Consider the following 20,052-nt stretch of genomic DNA (forward strand, 5'->3'; position numbering starts at 1 on the left):
TACATTACTGCACCAACCATTTAGAAGATGTAGCCTTTGATTTAGTTGTCAAGTGTATACTACTAAATACACTAGAGTATTTTAAGTGCCATGATCGCATTCACATAATTCAGGCCTAGTCATTACTGTAAACACTTTCAGAAAGCAAGAAGCATTTTCCTAGAGTATTAAAATAACCCTAGCCATATATTCAGTACTAATCAAATACCCAATTTTTAATTTACACACAAAACACTATAGGCATAATTTGTTTATTGTACTGTGAGCATCAGTATATATTAGAGGCAAAGAAAATATGATGTCCAGGACAAAGAAAAAAAAATTTAAGGTTTTGCTCAGTATCAATCATGGAGAACCTATAAATTATCTGCTGGAATGCTTTCAGCTCAAAAGCTTGGCTTCTACAATTACAGAACACTGAAGAATATACGATGTTCTGGATCCCAAAAGCCACATACCTAAACTTAAATTGTGAAAGACCTGAAAAGACATTATGTAAAATTTATAAACTTGTTTTCTTCTGAGACAGATTGATCTTATCTCCAAGACTCAGAGCCATTCCCTGTAAGGAAAAAGAAAGAAATTTATGACATGAAATTTATTTATTATCATTTAAAAAAAAATATCACTTTATCTATATTAAAGTGAAGTTCCATATACAGAAACCTATGAAGCTAGTGGCATGAGAAACAAAGTATTTCTAACTGTCCACTTTTTTACATAAGTTCTAGTGCACACCTTCTTACCACTAGGTAAAGGCCAGACCTACGTATATTATTGAAGCAATGAAACTTTAATGAGCTAGAAGCTACTAAACTTGCCTTCAATATAAGATGCAGAAAAATAAAGAATTTTAAACCTTTTGACCTTCTACCAATTGGAAGTACACTCCCACTGGAGAAATTCCACTGTTAGTCCAATTACTCAAATTCAGCGTTTGGAAGTCTCAGTGCTGATAGTAGCATCCAATACATCAAGGCTACAGAAAATAATTTCACCACAGAACCATGCTGCATGGAAACTGAAGAAGGGTCAAAAGAAATTACCCAAGTAAATCCACCTAATCAACAGCAAAATGATCTCAAGATAAGATCAAGCTGGCATATGTAACTGAGTGCAGTCTTATGTAAAAACGTCACTGTAAGCATATCAAAAACATGAAACTACTCCAAAAACTTTACAATGACATCACAAACTAAAAGGTTTCTTTGTGAAAACTGAGACTGCCCTTTATTGTATGCTGTGTAAAATAACTTTTATTAGTAAAGTAGCTGTTTCATTATTAAAGTTCTAAATCTTGTACTTTTTAGTCAGAAGGCAGAAGCTCTAAAATTCAAAGCAGACTCATAGATGTACCTTTAAAAAGCAATTCTACTAAAGACTGTTTTTTGTTTGTTTGTTTGTAAAAAAAAGAACCAGTGAATAGCAATTACATGCATAAAATTTCCTTTGAATGGGAAACCGAAATGTCTAGTTCAGTAGGAAAAGATCGTGAAAGCTTAGGGAGCAATTGATCTTTATTTAAATGCAAATGCAATACAACATCCTATTTGCAGTGCTATGGGTAAAGATTAAGAAATCTTGGGTCCAAAGACCTATTTTATGGTAATGCAGTCAGAGAGAAGATGTTTTACATTATAAATACACCTAATTAGAAAGACATTTTTCCCCCTCACAAAATATGTGTAAGATAGTTTAAAAACTAAAGTTCATGTATTCATCTAATCCAAATCTTTTCCCAGTTACCTAAGTACTAGAAATTGACCAACAGCCCCAGAAGTTGCAAGGTTTTAAGAGTGTTCAGTACATTTTCTCAAAAATGACAAGAAGAAACAGTGCTCATTACCTGACTCTTTGCACGGATTCGTATGTGACCAGTGACAGGGGCATCTGGTCCAAGATGAATTGGCTTTTCAATGCTGACGTTTGCAAGTGCATCTTCTCCAAATATGGAACGCGCATAAAGATTGGCTGCCATAAAGCCACAATAACCAGAAAGTGCCTACAGAAAGCACATTTGAACTCTTCAGAAAGACCAAAATCCTTTAAACAGGTTCTCATTCACTGTAGGTACAGCTAGACAGGTATCAGTATTTAACATTTAAACTTCTGCTTTCACATACAGCTTTTTGTGAAATGTGCGAATCATGCAGTGGAAAACAGTGGTGGTCTTTTTGTAAAATTAATATTGAAAGATATGCAATCTATATTACTTCTTAAAACAAGGTAGGATAACATTTTATGGTATTAGGTAATGAACAGCAAAAATGGTAAAAATAGCAAGTAGGTAGTATACCTATTTTAGCTACTATATATGTATTTGCTAATATCTGGTATACATACACAAACAAACAGCTACTGTACATATTTTGTTTTATGGCAAAAAGGCTATATTATGAAAAGAAAGGTTAGCTTTGAGAGAGAAGGAAAGAACTTTGAACTACTGAAAAAAGCTGTATCAAGACAGACGGTTCATCAAATCTATACATTCTGATTTTCTTCTAACTTAACAAGAAACAGTTAAAGTTATAAAGTGACACCATTTTTATAACAATTTCTTCTTACTCATTTCAGGGCATTAAGAACTTTGATGCATATATATTATTTTGTATTTTACACAGGCATTTCTAGTAATATGTGTAACAGATGCTAAACAAATTAAAGAAAAAAGAAAATGCACAAAAAAGGGTGTCACAAAAAGTCTCCAAGCAAATAACTCACCTTCTCTGGAGTAAGGCATTTCATATTGGTTGACTTCAGTATGTGCTGTAAGTATTCATTTAGATCGATGATATTTGTATTCACAGTAACCTTCACAAAGAGGAAAAGAAAAAGGGCAATTACTTTAATCAGCAGCTCAGGCATTCCTGAAACTACCCCTTCCTCAGTTCTCTATAAAAGAGATTGCCACTACATTTCTCCTCGGGGAATACCACATTCAGAGAGCTGGCTGGATATCCCATCATGTGGTAGAATCATACCAAATCTTCATCTCCTGCCATCCACTCATTAAGGGGTGGAAACTACATTTTATTATTGCAGCTTCTAAAACATATTAGGTAAATATGATACTCTATTGAACACATAGATTCTCTACAGCAAATTGTATCTTTTTTGTCTGAATACAGTTTACATGTTGCCAGAAGAAAAAGTGGTATCTAGACCAAAAGCTTGCTTTTAACCAATTATAAAATTACTTTCATCTTTCCCTTCTAGCAACAAAACTCCCTGGACTGCCTTGACTTTCTCATACCGAATATTGTGGGTGTTGTTTAAATTGCCTTTTAAAATCTATTTTAGAATTTGTTTCCAAATTGCTAAGGCTTCAGGTATCATTGGTTAAAATTTATTCACAAGTTGCCTTTCAGGCACTTACTTCCAGGCTCAAGTGAATACATGTGAAGATACATGTAGCAAACAAGGCTGTATAGTTTGTGTAAAACATCTCATTCTGTTTTAACATTTCTAGTCTATTGTTAAATTATATTGCTCTGTCATATGAGATTATTTCCTTTAAATCCTTATAAAAATGTCCTGAACTAACAGTGTGGACACCCTCTAGTACTAAGTGTACCCAGAATTTTGTGTGTATGCAGGTACTCTGTGTATCATCCATAACTACTCTGGATGTTACTGCCGTATTGCAAAGTAATAAAGTTATTCTGCTTGGAAGCCATGGAAAATCCTGAAGCGCAGCACATCATTTCAAGAAAGAGGACAGCGTAATTTAAAACTGGAGGGGCTCAGCAGTATGAATAAGTCTGCAGTCTCAGCAAAAAATTATATGCTTCGCTATTTCACCTTTCAACTGAAACACACAGCAATCACCCAGCAATTGACACTGTACATACAGGAGGTAAGGCTCAAAACACATACTTCTTTTGTAACAAAAAAAAGATACTGCATCACTAAACTTGTGAAACATTAGATAGCAAAAAAAGAATGAGTTATTTGGGGCCAACATCCAATGCATTTTATCAACTATATAGATTCTTTAAGAAAAACAGACGCTTTTTATGTTTGGAGATAACCAGCGGCACTTACACAGACATGTAGACAACGAATACAGCCAGAGCTATCTAGTGATAAACACAATATAGGAAAAAATCACTTGTATTACAGAAACATCTGAACGAGGTTTATATCACATGAGATAAAGAGCCAATATAGAACAAGAAACAGAATGCTAACTTATCCAGAAGAACCCAAAATAGCGTACAAAAAGTAAAACTAACTTTGTTTTCCCACTCAAATTCTGCCCACATCTGTCTGAACTCCGCATCTGTACAGGAAGCTGGCTGGATGTAATCCATGATGTCAATGTGAATATCACTGAGAACCACGCAGTTTCTGTCACTGGCAGCTCCAGAGACATCATACACTGGAATATAAAACAAAACGCATTAACGTTTTAAAAAGCGAGTCTGCAATAGATTAGAGTACCCAATTACCATCTGCCAGCTAACAACAGTCAACACTTGCTCAGCTCAGTGCTGATCTCTACCCTTCTCAGGTGCTTTACCCAAGCTGCCACAGAACTTTGAGTTAAGTGCATCAGCCTTTCAGGCAAGGCTGCCTAGCTCACTTTCAATTCAGAGACTTGGGTTCAAGTACCATGCTGACCATCATTCTAAAGGCAGCATGCCCCACCATGAGTTTACATAAAAGCGATAAAAATTTAAAAAACAAAAAAATCATCACAAAATACTCATACAAAGCAGACCATTTAATTTGCTTTTCCAGTATGAAGCGTTTTATGCATTTATTTTGGAGCTCATCGAGCAGTTAAGGAATGTTGCATGTTAATCTTGCACATACATTAATTGTTTACTTACCAATATTACCAAAAATGATTCCATTCTCTGTTGAAGCAACTTTGACATTAGCTTTAATGTTTGCAAAGTCATGTGGAGCAAGAGTCAAAGGAGACGGTTTTTCCACAAGTTTTAAGTCACCTGTTTAAAGAAATTGGGAGGTGGGGGGTCAGGAAACGTCACCAGTACACAAAAGGTTAGCTTTTGGAACAACATTTTTATTTTCTTGGGATTCAACAATAAAGCCTACAGAGCTGCACTAAATCCCATAAAGGCACTACTTTGTATTTTTGTTGTTGTTTTGTTCATTTCTACAGTTTCCTACCCAGAAGACAAAATAATTTATATTCCATTAAGAACTCTCAGTTAAAATATTAGCGTACTCACTCCAAATCCACTGAAAACAAATGAAAACACTGACCTAAATGGTCTTTGGATTGAGTCTGATAATAGTTTTTAAACAAAGAGCAAACTTAATTCTACCCTGTGCTCTAACCACCACCAACATCAAAATACCTAACCCTACCATCGAGTGCCTCAAAACCAAAGTTCAATGTTCGGTATTGCATGGGCTAAGCTATCTACGAACAGGTCAAAGTATCCTTTATTCTGATTGTAACTGTTGCCAGGAAACAGTGAGAGCTGTACTTTTCCTAGTCCATTAGCAACAAATTGGAAGAGACTTTAGTTCTTTCAGTACAATTTGAGAACACAGCATGAACGGCAGCAGGTCTACATGTGCAAGAGTGATCCATCACATTAGTGGTTGTTCAGTTTGTTGTTTTTTTTTCAAATTATCTGAAGACATCAACTATTAGCTACAGAATTCCCCTTTAGTGAGTTGATAAGTAGAACAATACACAGAAACCTATTAAGTAATATATTTTTATCTCTATCATTAGTCTCATCAAATGACTTAAAAACATGAGGAAGCTGATGTCCCTCAGTCATATTTACATCAGCTAAGAGTATGTAACATGTTCTCCAAGTCTACTATACACATATTTCAACTCCGGACTAACGAAACAGAAGATAACTAATAGGAAATTGGCTACTCTTCTTGGATTATCTGCTCCAGTCCCAAACCCAAAAGCTTCTGAAGCCTCAGTGTTGTTCAAACATGCCACCAGTACAGCTGTTAGTACAGGGAATAGTTTCAGCTGAGTACACACCGTATTCAAGTACTTCTGGATGAGTGCAAGAATCACCCAGGGCAGATTGCTTTTAGTACCTCACATTTGCTCCATACCAATTTGGATTTTGTCATCTTGCTCTACAGTAAAAGTACAATGAGGAATAAGTACATCGAAAACTTTCTACATATCAGGAAAAAGGGAAAATAGAATGCTTTTTCCAGGAGAAAACACACGACAGTTCAAAATCTCATTACTGTGTATAAAATCCAATGCTATCTCAGTGCCAGTAGATACAACTATTCCAGCATTTGGAAGCAAAAAATATTTGTAAGGGAATTCAAAGAAAAACTTTCAAAACGGCTACTAGCAAGGATAAATTTGTAAGTATTTAGAAGTGTTTAAGTACCTACTTACAACGGGGTGTCAATACCCAGCACCTCACTGTTGCCAAACAGTTGCTTTGCTTCCACCAGTACTCCTTACCTAGTGTGGCGAGCTCTAGCGTGCAGTTCTGCAGAGTATCACTGGTCTGGTTTACCACAAGCACATCCAAAACAATGTCGTACTGATTGACGTGCACATATGCTTCTGCATAAACAGGGTCTGAGAAACCTGTCAGCTGAGTAACCTGCAAAGGAAAAGAATTTAAGGTATTTTTCTCATAAACCATTTCAAAACAAGAAATCACGACAAACAATGCCAAAATAATAAATTCCAAGTGAATCTGTTGTTTTTTAGCATGAGCCTCCAAAACAAATAGAACAGGTGTGCAAAGAGGTTTCAACTTCACAGAACTATCTTTCTAGAAAGAAAATAGACAAAATAACTGCTTCAGCTGAACATCACGAATCTAGTCTAGAAAATATATAGAAGTAACATTCTGGAAAACAAAATTCATATTTCTTGCATAAGCCTTCCAAAATAAACCAAATCAAATGACTTATAGCTAAATCACAGCGACTTTCCATGTTATTCATACAAATGGATTTTTAATTCCATCCTTCCTCACCTGTCCCTTTGTGTACACGCTACAATTTGTAAAACCTTTCCAGATGAAATGTGTTCTGAACTGAATTCACAAAATCATAACATGCTATATTATTCTTAAAAAGATCAGAAGGAAAAAGAGACAGTGACTTCAAAACAAAAGGTAACTTTAAACAGTAAGAAGAATTCATCCAAACTGTAAGAATAAAAGCCTGTTTTCCTAACTAATGAATGAATGAATACATTTCCTCTCTTTGGACCTTCACTGTAAGTCCTAGCAACCAGCAGCTAAAAAAGAAACAGTGAAACAAGATGCACTACACTTGGCAGTAGGATACAGCAGATAAGTAAAGGGGTTCTTAACCACTTGCGACATCCCAGCTCTCCTCTTGGTGAACTTTGCTGGGACAAGAGCAGCAAACAATTTCAATGTCTTCTCTGGATACCACCAGCTTAGTGCTCTGAGTCTCAGTATCATTCTTTTCTCAGGAAAAAAAGGGAATAACTAACCACAAGAAGGGTTTTTTTCCTCTCCTTTCTCCTCCTCATCCTAATCAACAAACACATAGGTCTTTCTGAGCATAGCCTGGTTCATTAGTTCCAGCCTGCATCTCCCATAATTGATCCTGCACATGAGCAGCACAAAGGGAATATAATTAACGCTAACTTTTAGATTACCTTATTAAGTTTGGATGCAAGAGGATCAGCAGCCTCCTTCCTCTGTGTGTTTCCCATTGCTGCAAGAAGGCTGAGCTGAAACTGGTCTTCTTTTGAGCTCATTTCATTTTTAGCAGTAAGCTGCATGAAGGAAATTGGATCATCCGGCTGAACTGTCACATTTCTCTTCTCTGATTCTTTCTGCAAAAAGACAAATATTCACAATTTCATAATTAGTTACGAAACTTAGCGCAAAAAACAGTCAAATAATGACCGAATTGAACATAGTCAAATGGTGACATTTCTGGGACCTGGTTGGACGTGAACATCAGTAAAAAATGATTTTATGATTACATATTTATAATATCTCACCTTCTGGGAAAGTTTCTCTTCTTCTAGCTTGGCTGACAGCATATGAGAGAGGGACTGTCTGCATTCTTTGTTGAAAATATCATTCATAAGTGGAGAACATTCTGACAAAACTTTCAGACACAAGGAAATACGATCTACATCATCATCTGTAATTGGCTTCTTGGGAAGAGAAGACTTTCCCAAATGGAGAATAGTGGCCATGAGCAACATAGCTTCAGCAATAAAGGACTGAGAGGGAAGACAAAGGAAATAGAATGGAAAGTGGTTATTGCATTTTTACACAGCTTTATAGAAATGGTTATTTCTGACTTATTTCGTAAACAGGTGCAAATTAAGCTCGTGAAAATCTATGGAAAAAAAATTTTTTGTACTTGTTGTCTAGAAACAGAAGTACCATGACCTAAGAAATCATCTAGGCAGAGGGTCTGGAAAGCAGTAGGCCCTATCTGGAACCCAAATTATTGTTACTATACAATCCTGTAATTGGCATATCACTTGGGACTTAACCCATTTCACATCTGCTTAAAACCCCACCAAACACCAACAAAAAACAGACCAAACAAACAAAAAAGCCCCAACCAGCTCTCCTTTGCAACTACAGAGAAAGCACAGATATGACTTACATTTTGTTTCTTCTTTTCCTGAACTAGTGACACATATCGTAAAGCAATCTTAGTTAAAGTTGTAGCTAGAGAAGCTGCAACAAAGAAATCGCCATCAAGCAGGAATCCTCGTAATGGAGGTCTGCAAAGACAGATAGTTATCAGAAAACTAGGTTTGGAAGATACTTTTTAAAACACTTATCTTCATACATTAGTGTCCATACTGTACAGAAAACAAGCTTGAAAGGTCTGAAGTTTTTTTCCCCCTCAAAGTATTTTTTCCGGATAGAGGCATATACAAGCCACGTAGCCAATTCCACACAAAATACAGAGTGAAAGATGTAATGGATAATCTCTACCCTGAATGTTTCATCATAGCACTGAGGTGATCATGAGCACTCAAGACAAAGTAGCCCATCTGCAGTAATTAAGAAAATATAGCAATTGTTTTATCAATGAAATGAAATATAGCAGAGGTTAAATAATGAAAGATGGTATTACGAAAAAAAGAAACAGTTTTTACTCTAAAGGCAACACCTCTGCATCCAAATAAAACTGTAATGGAACTTCATGTACACATTATAAAGAATTATATAGGATTCAAGATACCATAACTAACAAGGTCCTTTTTGATATGCAGTAAGTTTTGATTGCAAATCTTCAGCAATTGTGCAACTTCTTGCCAGATATCATCTATTTGAGATAATACCTTAAAAACAGGAAATCACCTCAACCACTGAACTCTACATGAGAGAGAATACCACTTAAAAAACAAAACAAAACTGAGCACTCCTAGTCTAGTATGACATCTTAAATACCTGTCTTCTTCTTTTTTGGCGGGTCGGGAACTACTTAGAGCACTCTGTGTTGCATAAGTACCCATCTCTGTCACCAATTTTTGAGCTGGACCGACAGACACTTCTTCTTCAGGTTTTAGCTCACCAGCTTCTTTCTTGATTTCAGATTCTACAATTGGGATCTAAACACAAATAGGTAAATGTTCAAAAATATACAGAAGCCTTCTGCCCATGCATAAAGCTCATGACATTGCATACAATGCCTTAGATCCCCCTCAGAACTCACCAGACTCTGCAGTTTCTTGTGCACACACCATTATATCACAAGTGCTCAAAACCCTGTTCCATCTTAACTGATTTTTTAGCACACTGCATATAGTAAGATAAACCACAAAAAGCTAGTATAATAAAACAAACACACCTCTCCAAGAGATCTGCGAACTTCTGTCATTACACTCTGTATATCTTCCTTTGTGCTGCAGTACTCTCCAAGGATCCATAAAGCTCCTCGATAAATCCTAAGACAAGAACAGGAATTTAGTCATGCTTCAACAATAAACTTGCATCAAGAGAAGCCATTTATAGCCAGGTGGCCATGACAAGGCCAGCCTTGACAAATTCAAAAGGATGCGATTGACAGAAATCAAGTTTGATGAATAACTTTCATCCTTAATAAAATATTAAATAAGTATAGCAAATAAGATTTCTTCTCAGCTTCTAGCTTATTCTGTACGTGTTAAGGTTGATATTCCTAAAATTAAATATCATTATGATCAAAAATAACTCTATTGCACATTAATAAAGTCAGCTGTAATTTCTCCAATTACCTAAGACAAACTAACTTCTCATACAGGACAAAATTAAAAAACAAGAAGTATGAGTGAAGATTAAGGAAAGAGTAGCAATGTTACAGTTTGTTTGTTTTTTTTTTTTCCTTTCCCTTCACTTAACGACATAATGATGGAGCAAAGAATTAAAAGTATCCCATGTATTGGAAGAATGGCAAAGCAGTGCATGATCGGGATAATTTTTCTGTGTAAGACTGAACCTTTGTACATCCATTACAATGCCAAGTTTTTAGTGCCCTGCAAGATACTAAAGATGCTTTGCAGATTCATGTTTCAGATTTTTTTCTGACAAATATTTCCAGTTTCCTGTATGTGCAAAATCCTGCTGCAACATTCCCTTATTAACTCTATTTCAACAAATAAATCACTTTAGTGTTGGCCTTCAACAATACTATCCACTAACAAATACGATTAACAGTTACATCGTAGAAACAAAACCTGAAGTGCTTTTCTTCATTCAATGCAACAGTCACCCAATCTATCTTATGTATAAATAGGCAAGAGGGAAACTATGTCTCTACAAGTCATCTACCCCCTGCATCTTTTGTGCACGCGGGCTGCAAGGCTGGCGGAACAGAATTAATGACAGTACACATTCAATGCAAGAGAGGCACATGGTGCTCCAGTTTTGGTTTAGTATCCTATTTGTGACTCACTTGACAGATTTAATTGCGTGAAACACTTCAAGCATCTTCTCAACAATAAGAGGTCTGAGGTTATCAAATCGCTGGATCGCTTCCCGCACAAATTCCAGCACATCAGCAGCTGCTGCTTCATTGTTATCACTAAGGAACTCCATCAGCTAGCACAACAGAGTAAATATGAGCACAAAGAACAACAGTTATGTTTGCACAATTGTACTTCTACATTCAGATGCATATACATCTCTTATTTAATAAAGCTGAAGTCAAACAACCTTAAGTACATTTCAATCAGTTATCATAATCCACAAATTATTTTTGTTATTATAGAGATTATTGCACTTTTTAGTAAAGGTACTTTTCAGCTCACATTCTTCAAGGACATTTAAAAATAGAAGTCTAAGATGACAGTAACTACAGCATCAAAAGCTCCACATTTCTTTAGTGATTAAAAATAGCATTGTTTATTGAAGCCCACTACTAGAAACACCTCAGCTTCACTTATTCTTTTGTGCAGGTGGTTAGCAAGTATTTTGATACAGCTAGAACATAATTAAATGACAATATAATTAAATGTTTCCATACCACTGGAATAACATTCGCAGCCATGTCTGGAAACCGAACACTACAGGAATGCAAAGTCCGAACAAGCAGCTGTCTGTATTTGTCGGTATCTTCATGCTCTGTCACATTATTAGTCTTAATGACTTCTTTCTTCAGAACAATCACAAGCTGCAGAAAAGATCAAATGAAATTGAAGAGAGCCATGTATTTTTTCAAAGAATGAAAATTAATGTAATGAAACACGAGTCTACATATTTTACCTCCTCCACATTTCTTGAAGAGACAAGATCCAGAGCTAGCTGAAGGGTTTTTTTGCGCACTTCCAGATCTGGGGTACTCAACACTCTGAGGATGTCCATAACTAGATCCTAAACAATAAAAATAATAACAGCTTTATTACTTCAAATGACTTCCTTCTCAGGCAGTTCTAATTTTTAGTCCTTAATGATTTTCAAGGACATTGTGGAAACAGAATATAAAATACACTGACAAACAAGCAACGTACTAGGGATTAGGAATCTCACAGCGTTCATTTAATGTATTTTAACATTTACCAGGCAAGCTACATAACTAAGTTAGGCAGCATTTACCATTGTTATTTCTTATGCAAGCAATAAAAGCAGTGAGCCTACACATACAAGGCCACTCATTTAATTTCAAGAGTTATATCAACTGAAGGTTTAAATTTCAGAAGTACATTTTTCACTACGGTATCTTAAAATTTTTAGGGAAGGAAAATCCTTTAAATAAGCTTGCAGGAAAAGAGAGCTTACATACCTGTAACACTCGTTCATGGGAGGGATGCTCCTTTAATTCAACCAACCGATCCAAAACAATCAGTTTCACGTTATTATCACTTTCTTTAATGATCAAATCTATGTAGCACTGGGCAGCTGCCTGAAATTAAAAGGATCAAAACCATTTTTTAAGTAACGAAGAGGAGAAACAAGCACATTTCTGTGAGAAGTTCAGGAAAAGACAGCTTCTACTTTATTATTAAAGCAACTACTCAATGAGTTGGCACAGAAATGAACCTGAGAAGTTTTCAAGCTTTCTGGTGAACTGTAAAGATGATTCCACCAGGTTGTTACAACCACCATACAGGAAGACTAACAGTGGCAGCAGCTTACAATACATGGACTTGGTCTCAAATTCAAGCAAAACCACAAAAAAAAAAAATTTCTTTGCATGCGCTAGGTCAGTTTTTAAGTATACAATAGGACATGAAAATTAATTTAAAACAGATGCCAGGATTAGCATATCTAGATAAGGCTTCAATGACACCTTCTACATACAATATTTGTACTCAACAAAAATGACTACACTAAAGCAAGAACGTAAGTATTAATACACTTTCTGACCTTTTGAAGCTATTTAAAATGTTTTTACTCTTAATCTAGATTACAATGTTCTGTTTTTGAACGTTCAATACAAGTTTAGAATTTCTGTGTGTTCTTAATCAGCTGTACAAAGATAAATATATAAACACAAAGTCAAGCAGTAATCATTGTAAATCTTCAATACTTTGCATTTCCACCCTGGTCTAGAAAGAATAATATTTATGTGTAAAGAAAGTAATTCTATGTCTGCAAATCTTCAGCATTTGTCTACTTTGCTAAGTATGCCAAGAAGATTGCAGGCTGGTAGCAACTACTGGAATAGTTTGCACAATATTCAAGCTTGTCCACTACCAAGTGAAGTGAAGTCCACTAGTCACAGGTCTGCAAAACGCAGTCTCAGTATTTAAAGGAGGGGGGTGGGGGCGACACATGACATGAAACAGACCAACTTTTAAGAGATATTTTCAGACAGTTTCAAATGTGAAGTGTCACACACTCTATTTCACTGAAGCCTTCAGCCTTTAGATGTACAACGTACAGCATAGAGTATTATAGTACACTAGAAGCTACTGAAATGTCTGAAAACACCAAATTATACCTTGATTGCTGTTGGTGCACTGGAGAGTGTAACCAGTGTTCCTGCAGCTTCATATTTCACAGCAGGACTCGATGACTGCAGTAAGTTGTAGATGCAGCGAATAAACCGAGCTCTTTCTGATGGATTTGCATGACACACCTAGATTCAAAGAACAATGCATCATTGGCATATAAAGAAAAAAGAACAGCAACCATATAGTTAGTAGAATAGCAACTATCTTACTACAGGGAGAAAATTAAGCAAAAGTTGACAAACTTTTCTGGGGATAAGAATAGATTTTTCCAACTGTGAATTAGCTTTACAAAAGCTAATAAAAAGCTTTTATTGACAACTCTATGCAATGCTACAAGGTCTTGACACGGACTACGGGCTAGCTAAAATGCCTTTTGGAACTGTGTTCTATCCCTTCCATAAGGCAGTCTAACATAATCTAAAACATGCATCTATTTTTCAGTGTGCCACAATACATTTTCCTTTTACCTTATAAATTAGTTCAACGATAACCAACTGTAGTATGTCACCAAATGTCTGGACTTGGTCAATACAGGTACTCAAATAATCCAATGCTCGATCCTAAACAAATACAAGAAATTATTCTAAATTATTCTGAGTTCTCAGCTACATTTCAAAGAAAAATGCATTTTAAAAATTGGAACAGAACCACATATATTCAACCCTTCAACTTAAAGTTTAAAAAAAATTATGAAAAAGCATTATACCTAAAGAGCAAATTAATCCATTTTGTATATATAGATGGCAAAAAGAAGAGACAAGACTAATGGCAGTCAGGCACAAAATTCAATTGTCAAAAAATAAACCAAAACACTGAACAGAAACTGTCATCTCTTTCTCATATGACTGCAAAAGCTATCTACAGAAGTAGATAATGGAGTACTTCTCAGTCTAGTTAGGCTTATTTGGCAAAACTAATTACAGTTTTCAGCAGCAACGTATGCCTTCTTCAAATACAGCAACTCTCCTTTTAAACAAAGGCAGCACTAGCAATCTGCTTTAATTTATTTGCAGTTAGATATACTCCACAAATGGTGTAACACTGCCACATATCGTTGTGTTATTGTTTGTTTTTAATGAATTTAAATAGTTTACACTTCCAACAAACTACTGGCTAGTTACCTGCAAGATTTTCAACTATTTAAACCAAATGAGTTTGAGGGCAGGTATCCTTACCTGATCTGCATGAATTAGCATCATAAATGCATTTCTTTTGCAGCTTGCATCCTTCTCATTCACCAGGAAATCATGGATCAGTTCAGGAGCATCAGGTATAAGATGTTCAAAATTTCTTTGAAAAAAACATAATTAAAAGAACTACTGGTGAGAGGTAAAACATAAAGCTTAACTGCATATCCTAAAGACAAGAGGTTACAAAATTGAAAAAGAATGAAACAGTGATACATAGCTTTTGTGTAATTATTTGAAACTAAAGAGACTCAGCATAAAAAAATTACTTGCTATCATGACAGCTAAAACAGTACCAGAAAAATGATTTCAATTTAATAGTAACATTTAGTCACACGGTTTAGGTGAAAAAAACCCTGCAATAATGCTTAGTATGTAACTGCAGTACATAAAGAATGTTTCACTTCAAATAAGTTTATACATATATAGTCCTGTAAAGATTCTTCTGTATTCATAACTGTGAACAATGATTACTATTAATGAAGTTTAGATAACTAAGAAAGGTATTTATTTATTTGCCCATACAAATTAACCTGCAATATAAGGGTCTTAGTCACACTTCAGATGGCAACAGCAGAACATTTCACTTTTCCACAGAATGACTTTACAGGAGGAAAAAGCAAACAAACAAACATAAAAAAAAATGTATCAATCTTCTCGTTCTCCTCCTCCCCGTTCCCCCCCCCGCACCAAACTAACAGCCGTTGATACATGCTTACGAGGTTTCCAAAGCTGTCCTGATCACCAGTGCTAGCCTTGGTCTTCCTTATCTACAACGTGAAAGAGTTTCTGGCATTTACCTATAAATCGTGTAAATTGCAAGAACTGCGTTTCTGCGCACATAGCTGTGACGATGTTCTAGGCACGCACGAATGGCTGGCATCAAAGGTTCCAACAATTCTGCTTCTTTCAGCTTACAAAGAAAACGGAGTGTAGAGCCTCGGATAAACTCATTTGGGTGCTGAAGATCCTAAAATCAACAAGCAGCATATTTGAAATACCAGGCTTTGCATCCTAACTGTTAAGCTCAGATGAAGCTCTCCGGAGAAACTTCATTGTGACCTTTCGATACTTAAAGGGGTCTTACAAAAAGATGGAGAAGGACTCTTTATTTGGGTAGATAATGATAGGACAAAGGGGAATGGTCTTAAACTAAGAAAGGATAGATTTAGACTAGGCATTAGGAGGAAATTCTTCACTGTAAGGGTGGTGAACAGGTTGCCCAGAGAAGCTGTGGATGCCCCATCCCTGGAGGTGTTCAAGGCCAGGTTGGATGGGGCCTTAGCCAACCTGACCTAGTGGATGGCATCCCTGCCTGTGGCAGGGGGGTTGGAGTTAAGTCATCTTTAAGGTCCCTTCCAGCCCGAGCCATTCTATGATTCTACGAACACGCTTGCTAGCCTTCGCCCGCACTAAGCTTTTTGATGGTTCAAGTTCCAAATGTCTTTGAGGACACCTCACTGTCTTTTTATGAAATTTACCTTCTTAAAACACTGATATGTATTTTATATGACAGAAAATCATACGCTTTATAGAAGGATGCTGCATGGGAAATAAGAAATAAAAAAAAAGCAACAGGCCACCTTTCTGTATGCATCGCATACGAGGATCATTTCTTGCAGAAGCCTGCCATCTGGAGTGGTCTTTGGCACTATCTCCCAAAAGACAAGCAGCAGTTTTTTGATGGTATGATCTTGAAGAGGCAGCACAAAGCGTATAATGGTCATCAGAAGCCCAGGTAGTTTTTCACCATTCAGAATCATAATGATTACTTTCTTCAAGGCCTCTGTCTTTAACTTGACATCTCCTTTTTCTAGAGGACAGAAAATTCAAGAAAGCAAGTCATATTAATTACGTAGTTGGGAAGACTAACATATCACAGTCAGTTAACGGGCATACCAATCTTACACATCGGAAGATTCCCCTGAAGAATGCAACATAGCATCTCAATAAAATTCACACCCTTACTTCCAAAAGCATAAAGAGGAAGAAAGAGATATTTAAACAGTAAGTCTGAAGTTCAGATTTATTCTTATGATCAATATATTGGAATTAACTGAGTTCAACAGATTCTACCACTGCTTCAATGCTTTTAAACAGCATTTTAAACCAGAATACTCCAATGCACTGCTACAACTCACTATGATGTAATAATATCTAAATATCTAACATCTAAGTCCCAGGTCCATTTATGTATTACTTCACACAAAGACTGTAAGTGATTTTAAAGTTTTGCTCAGAATTAGAAGAAGAATCACATAAGATAAATACAATAAAGTTTCCCAAAACACAGCAAACAGAAGAAATTTACACGTTTTGAAAATCAACAGAACAAAATAAATGTAAATTGACTTGAGTTTATAAAATGCAAACAATATTCTAGCAAAAGTATCATGAGAGTATGCAAGGATAGAGGAGGTATGATGAAGTATCCTTCGAGTCATGGCCCATTACTTGCCTAGGTCATTTTTTAAGCTGATTTCAGAAGGTGGTTCTGAATCCATCGGGACATTGATTAACGTGTAACACACGTTCTCTGCAGCAGTCATGGTTCTTCGTTACAAATGTTTTCTCAGTGGAAGAATTATTTTGACACAAATATCAGACAACCTAAAATCCAAGCAAATAAAGACATCCCAAAGTTAACAGATTTTACTAACAAACAACACAAAAACATTTTTTGCAACTGACTTAATGATTTGAAGAGACTGTTGTCGGATTTCTTGAGAAGTCACCTTCAAAAGACTTCCCAACTTTCTGTTATACTAAAACACTCCACAATCGGGAGTGTGAAGTTTCTCAAAGAGAACAAAACAAAAAAACAGAAATGAAAGGAATTTCTCCAATACTTGGAGCACGGTTAAAGGCAACTGACACAGATGTCCAACTGCGACTGAAAGGATTCAGCAGCTTTTCCCTCGTTTGCTCATCCCTCTGATCCTGACTGCATTCCCACTACCTTTCTTGCACTCCTGTGCCACTCCAGGTGAACTGACCCAAGTTACAAAGGCAGCCAAAAAAAAAAAAATCTCAGAAAAAAAAAGGGGGCGAAGGGGGGAGAAACCTTCAGCCTATGAAGAAAGCTTTGAAGATGAGCATAAGACCTAACAGAGTAGAAACTGAGGATGGGAGAAAGAAAAAGAAAGCACGATGACGAGGAAAGCAGGACTACCCTTTCACCTGCCAAGAACCATCAGACCTGCCCAACTCTACTGTTTACCAATTCCTATAGACACTAACATACTAACGAGGAAAGTTTTTTCTCCCCCCCCCCCTTTTTAAACAGAGAAAAAGTACTAGTGTGTTACAGTTCTATCAAAGCTGCTGTGTGTCTACCAGCTGAGATTAAAAAAAAAAAAAAAGAACAATTAAGTTCAATCCTCTTTTTCCTGCTTGTTTCTTCCTTGTATAATAGACTTCTAGGATCAAAACACATTTTCTATTCCATTTATAAAGCAATGGGAAAATGCTCAGGTTTGAGCTTGCCCAGTTAATGTTACGGTACCATAATAACAAGCACAGCAACTTGTTACTTCTTATTACATGTCCATTTTTGTGTTTTCTAACTGTGTGTAGAAAAACACATAAAAAAACGACTACTATATGCTTTCATTGCAATTAATTTTCTTGTAGTCTCAGACTTAAGTTTCATAAATCATTACAAGCAAGATAGCTTTTTACTCTAAAATATGCTACACATCACATTTTAAAACACTGCATAAAAAGCCCACGTTTAGTTTATATAACTGTTGTCACCACCAAATATCAGAGCCAATTGAACAAAGCGATCTCCACCCACGTTCATGATTCCCACAGAAGACTGAAACACCAGGCTCCCCAGCCCAGTGCTCCGTGTTCCCTGCAGATCCCTTTCCCTCTGAAGTTCAGGGATCTCCACAACATAAGGCTTTCAATGACATGACAGTTTAAGAAGTTACTGTCTAGGGACACCAGTTCCTACCCCATATCACCTCTTCAGCTGTGCTGACATAGTGTTTGAGATGCAAACTCTGTAAATCCTCCCATTTATTTTGGAGCACTGGTTAGAACTAACAACATCCAAAAGACAAACACCCGTCCCCAGTTTGGTTGCAAGCACCGCCCCACAAACACCTCTGATGAATGACAAGGGAAAGTGGGACATGGAGTTGCAGCATTTGAGTGAATAAATGAATGAGAGAAGCTGTTATGGGACCCAAAGTCCCTTTTTTTTTCCGTCAAATGGGCACCTCAAGAACCTCAGGCTGAACAGTGAGCAGACAAGTTGTGCTATCTTGAGCTGTAGCCTCTTTCTCCACAAGAAAACAACACAAGTTTGTATCACAAATAGTATTAAAAAAGCCAGTACAACAACCATCTTTTAAAAAGTCACTTTCTGCTACGAATCCCTTATTTTTATAGTTTAGATCTTTCAAGCTCGTTGCTGATAAGTATCTACCTACACGACTCCTGCTCACTTATAGGTAGACAACTGTTTTCTCCCCTCCTGCCACCTGTCCCCCACTCCCACACGTAACTCCTGGAGGCCTCAAAGCTCCGCAGCTGGCGCCTCCGTCTCCAGGAACTCCCCAGGGACCATAAAGCCGATCTGTGCGAAAGGCAGGCCACGTATGTTTGCTCACAGCCACCTCAGCCGCCGGAACTCCCTCAGGACAGCACAACAGGCCCCTGAAGCACGGACACGGGGCCCGCGGTTACGCTCTGACCGGAGCGGAGCAGAGGAGCTCTCTCGAACCGCGGAGCAGGACGAGGGGCAGGGCGCACCCCCAGCACCCCGACCCGCTCCTCTTCGCCGCCGGGCCCCGGCACCGCCGCCCCCGCCCCGGGGCCGCCTCGCCCCGGCTCCAGGCGGGCCGGGGGGCTCCCAGCTGCCCGAGCCGCGCGCGATGGGCGCCGCACCGGCGCCAGCGGAGGACGACAAAGGCCGGGCCCGCCTCAGGACAGCGCGGGCGCCCCGCCGCAGCCCCAACAAAGGGCTTCCTTCCCCGCGCTGCCCCCCGAGCCGGCCCCGAGCCTCGCCCCTCGCTCAGGGCCCCGTTACGCGGCGCTGCCCCGCCGCCCACCGCCGCAGGCCCGGGGAGGCCGCGGAGCCCCCGGCGCAGGCCGCGGAGGAGGAGGAAGGGAAGGGTGAGGAGAGGGGGGCGAGCTCCGCACCCGGCTGCGGCCGCTCCGTGTGCGCGGCCCGGCCCGGAGGCGCTGCCCTGCGCTCTGCCCGCGGCGCCGCCGCTCCGCCGATGGCTGACGTGGAGCCGCGCCCTCCCGGCCACATCGATGGTACGGCGGCCCGCGGGGACACGCCGCGGCACGGCAACGCGGAACGGAACGGCCCGGGCGGCGCCGCCGCGTCACGGCCGGGAGGAGGCTCCGCACGGCGGCCCCGCCTGCCGCTCCACGGCCCCTCCTCGTTCTCCTCTCCCCCTGTCGGCCAGCGAGGAGCGGTGCAAAAAGGAAGCAGCGCAACGAAGCGATTCAAGCCCTAGAAGAAAAACCCGACCG

The 20,052-nt window shown here is 38.3% G+C and overlaps 1 protein-coding gene across 1 annotated transcript; it reads right to left on the reverse strand.

Annotated features, from left to right (window-relative positions):
- Positions 1–239: 239 nt before the first annotated feature.
- On the reverse strand, positions 240–19,928 carry COPB1 (COPI coat complex subunit beta 1). Its single transcript, XM_083840210.1, has 22 exons — positions 19,711–19,928; positions 17,015–17,166; positions 16,140–16,369; positions 15,357–15,526; positions 14,545–14,659; positions 13,837–13,929; positions 13,357–13,494; positions 12,196–12,315; positions 11,679–11,786; positions 11,440–11,586; positions 10,870–11,015; positions 9,787–9,883; positions 9,387–9,547; positions 8,590–8,710; positions 7,967–8,194; positions 7,616–7,795; positions 6,434–6,578; positions 4,836–4,955; positions 4,236–4,381; positions 2,722–2,811; positions 1,847–2,002; positions 240–562 (listed from the first exon to the last, which is right to left on the reverse strand). The coding sequence occupies exons 2-22, from the start codon at positions 17,103–17,105 to the stop codon at positions 503–505; spliced, it is 2,862 nt and encodes a 953-aa protein (XP_083696336.1). The 5' UTR covers positions 17,106–17,166; positions 19,711–19,928; the 3' UTR covers positions 240–502.
- Positions 19,929–20,052: the final 124 nt, after the last annotated feature.

The sequence above is a fragment of the Anser anser genome (genome assembly GCF_964211835.1).
Source record: "Anser anser genome assembly, chromosome: 5".
NCBI classification, from domain to species: domain Eukaryota; kingdom Metazoa; phylum Chordata; class Aves; order Anseriformes; family Anatidae; genus Anser; species Anser anser.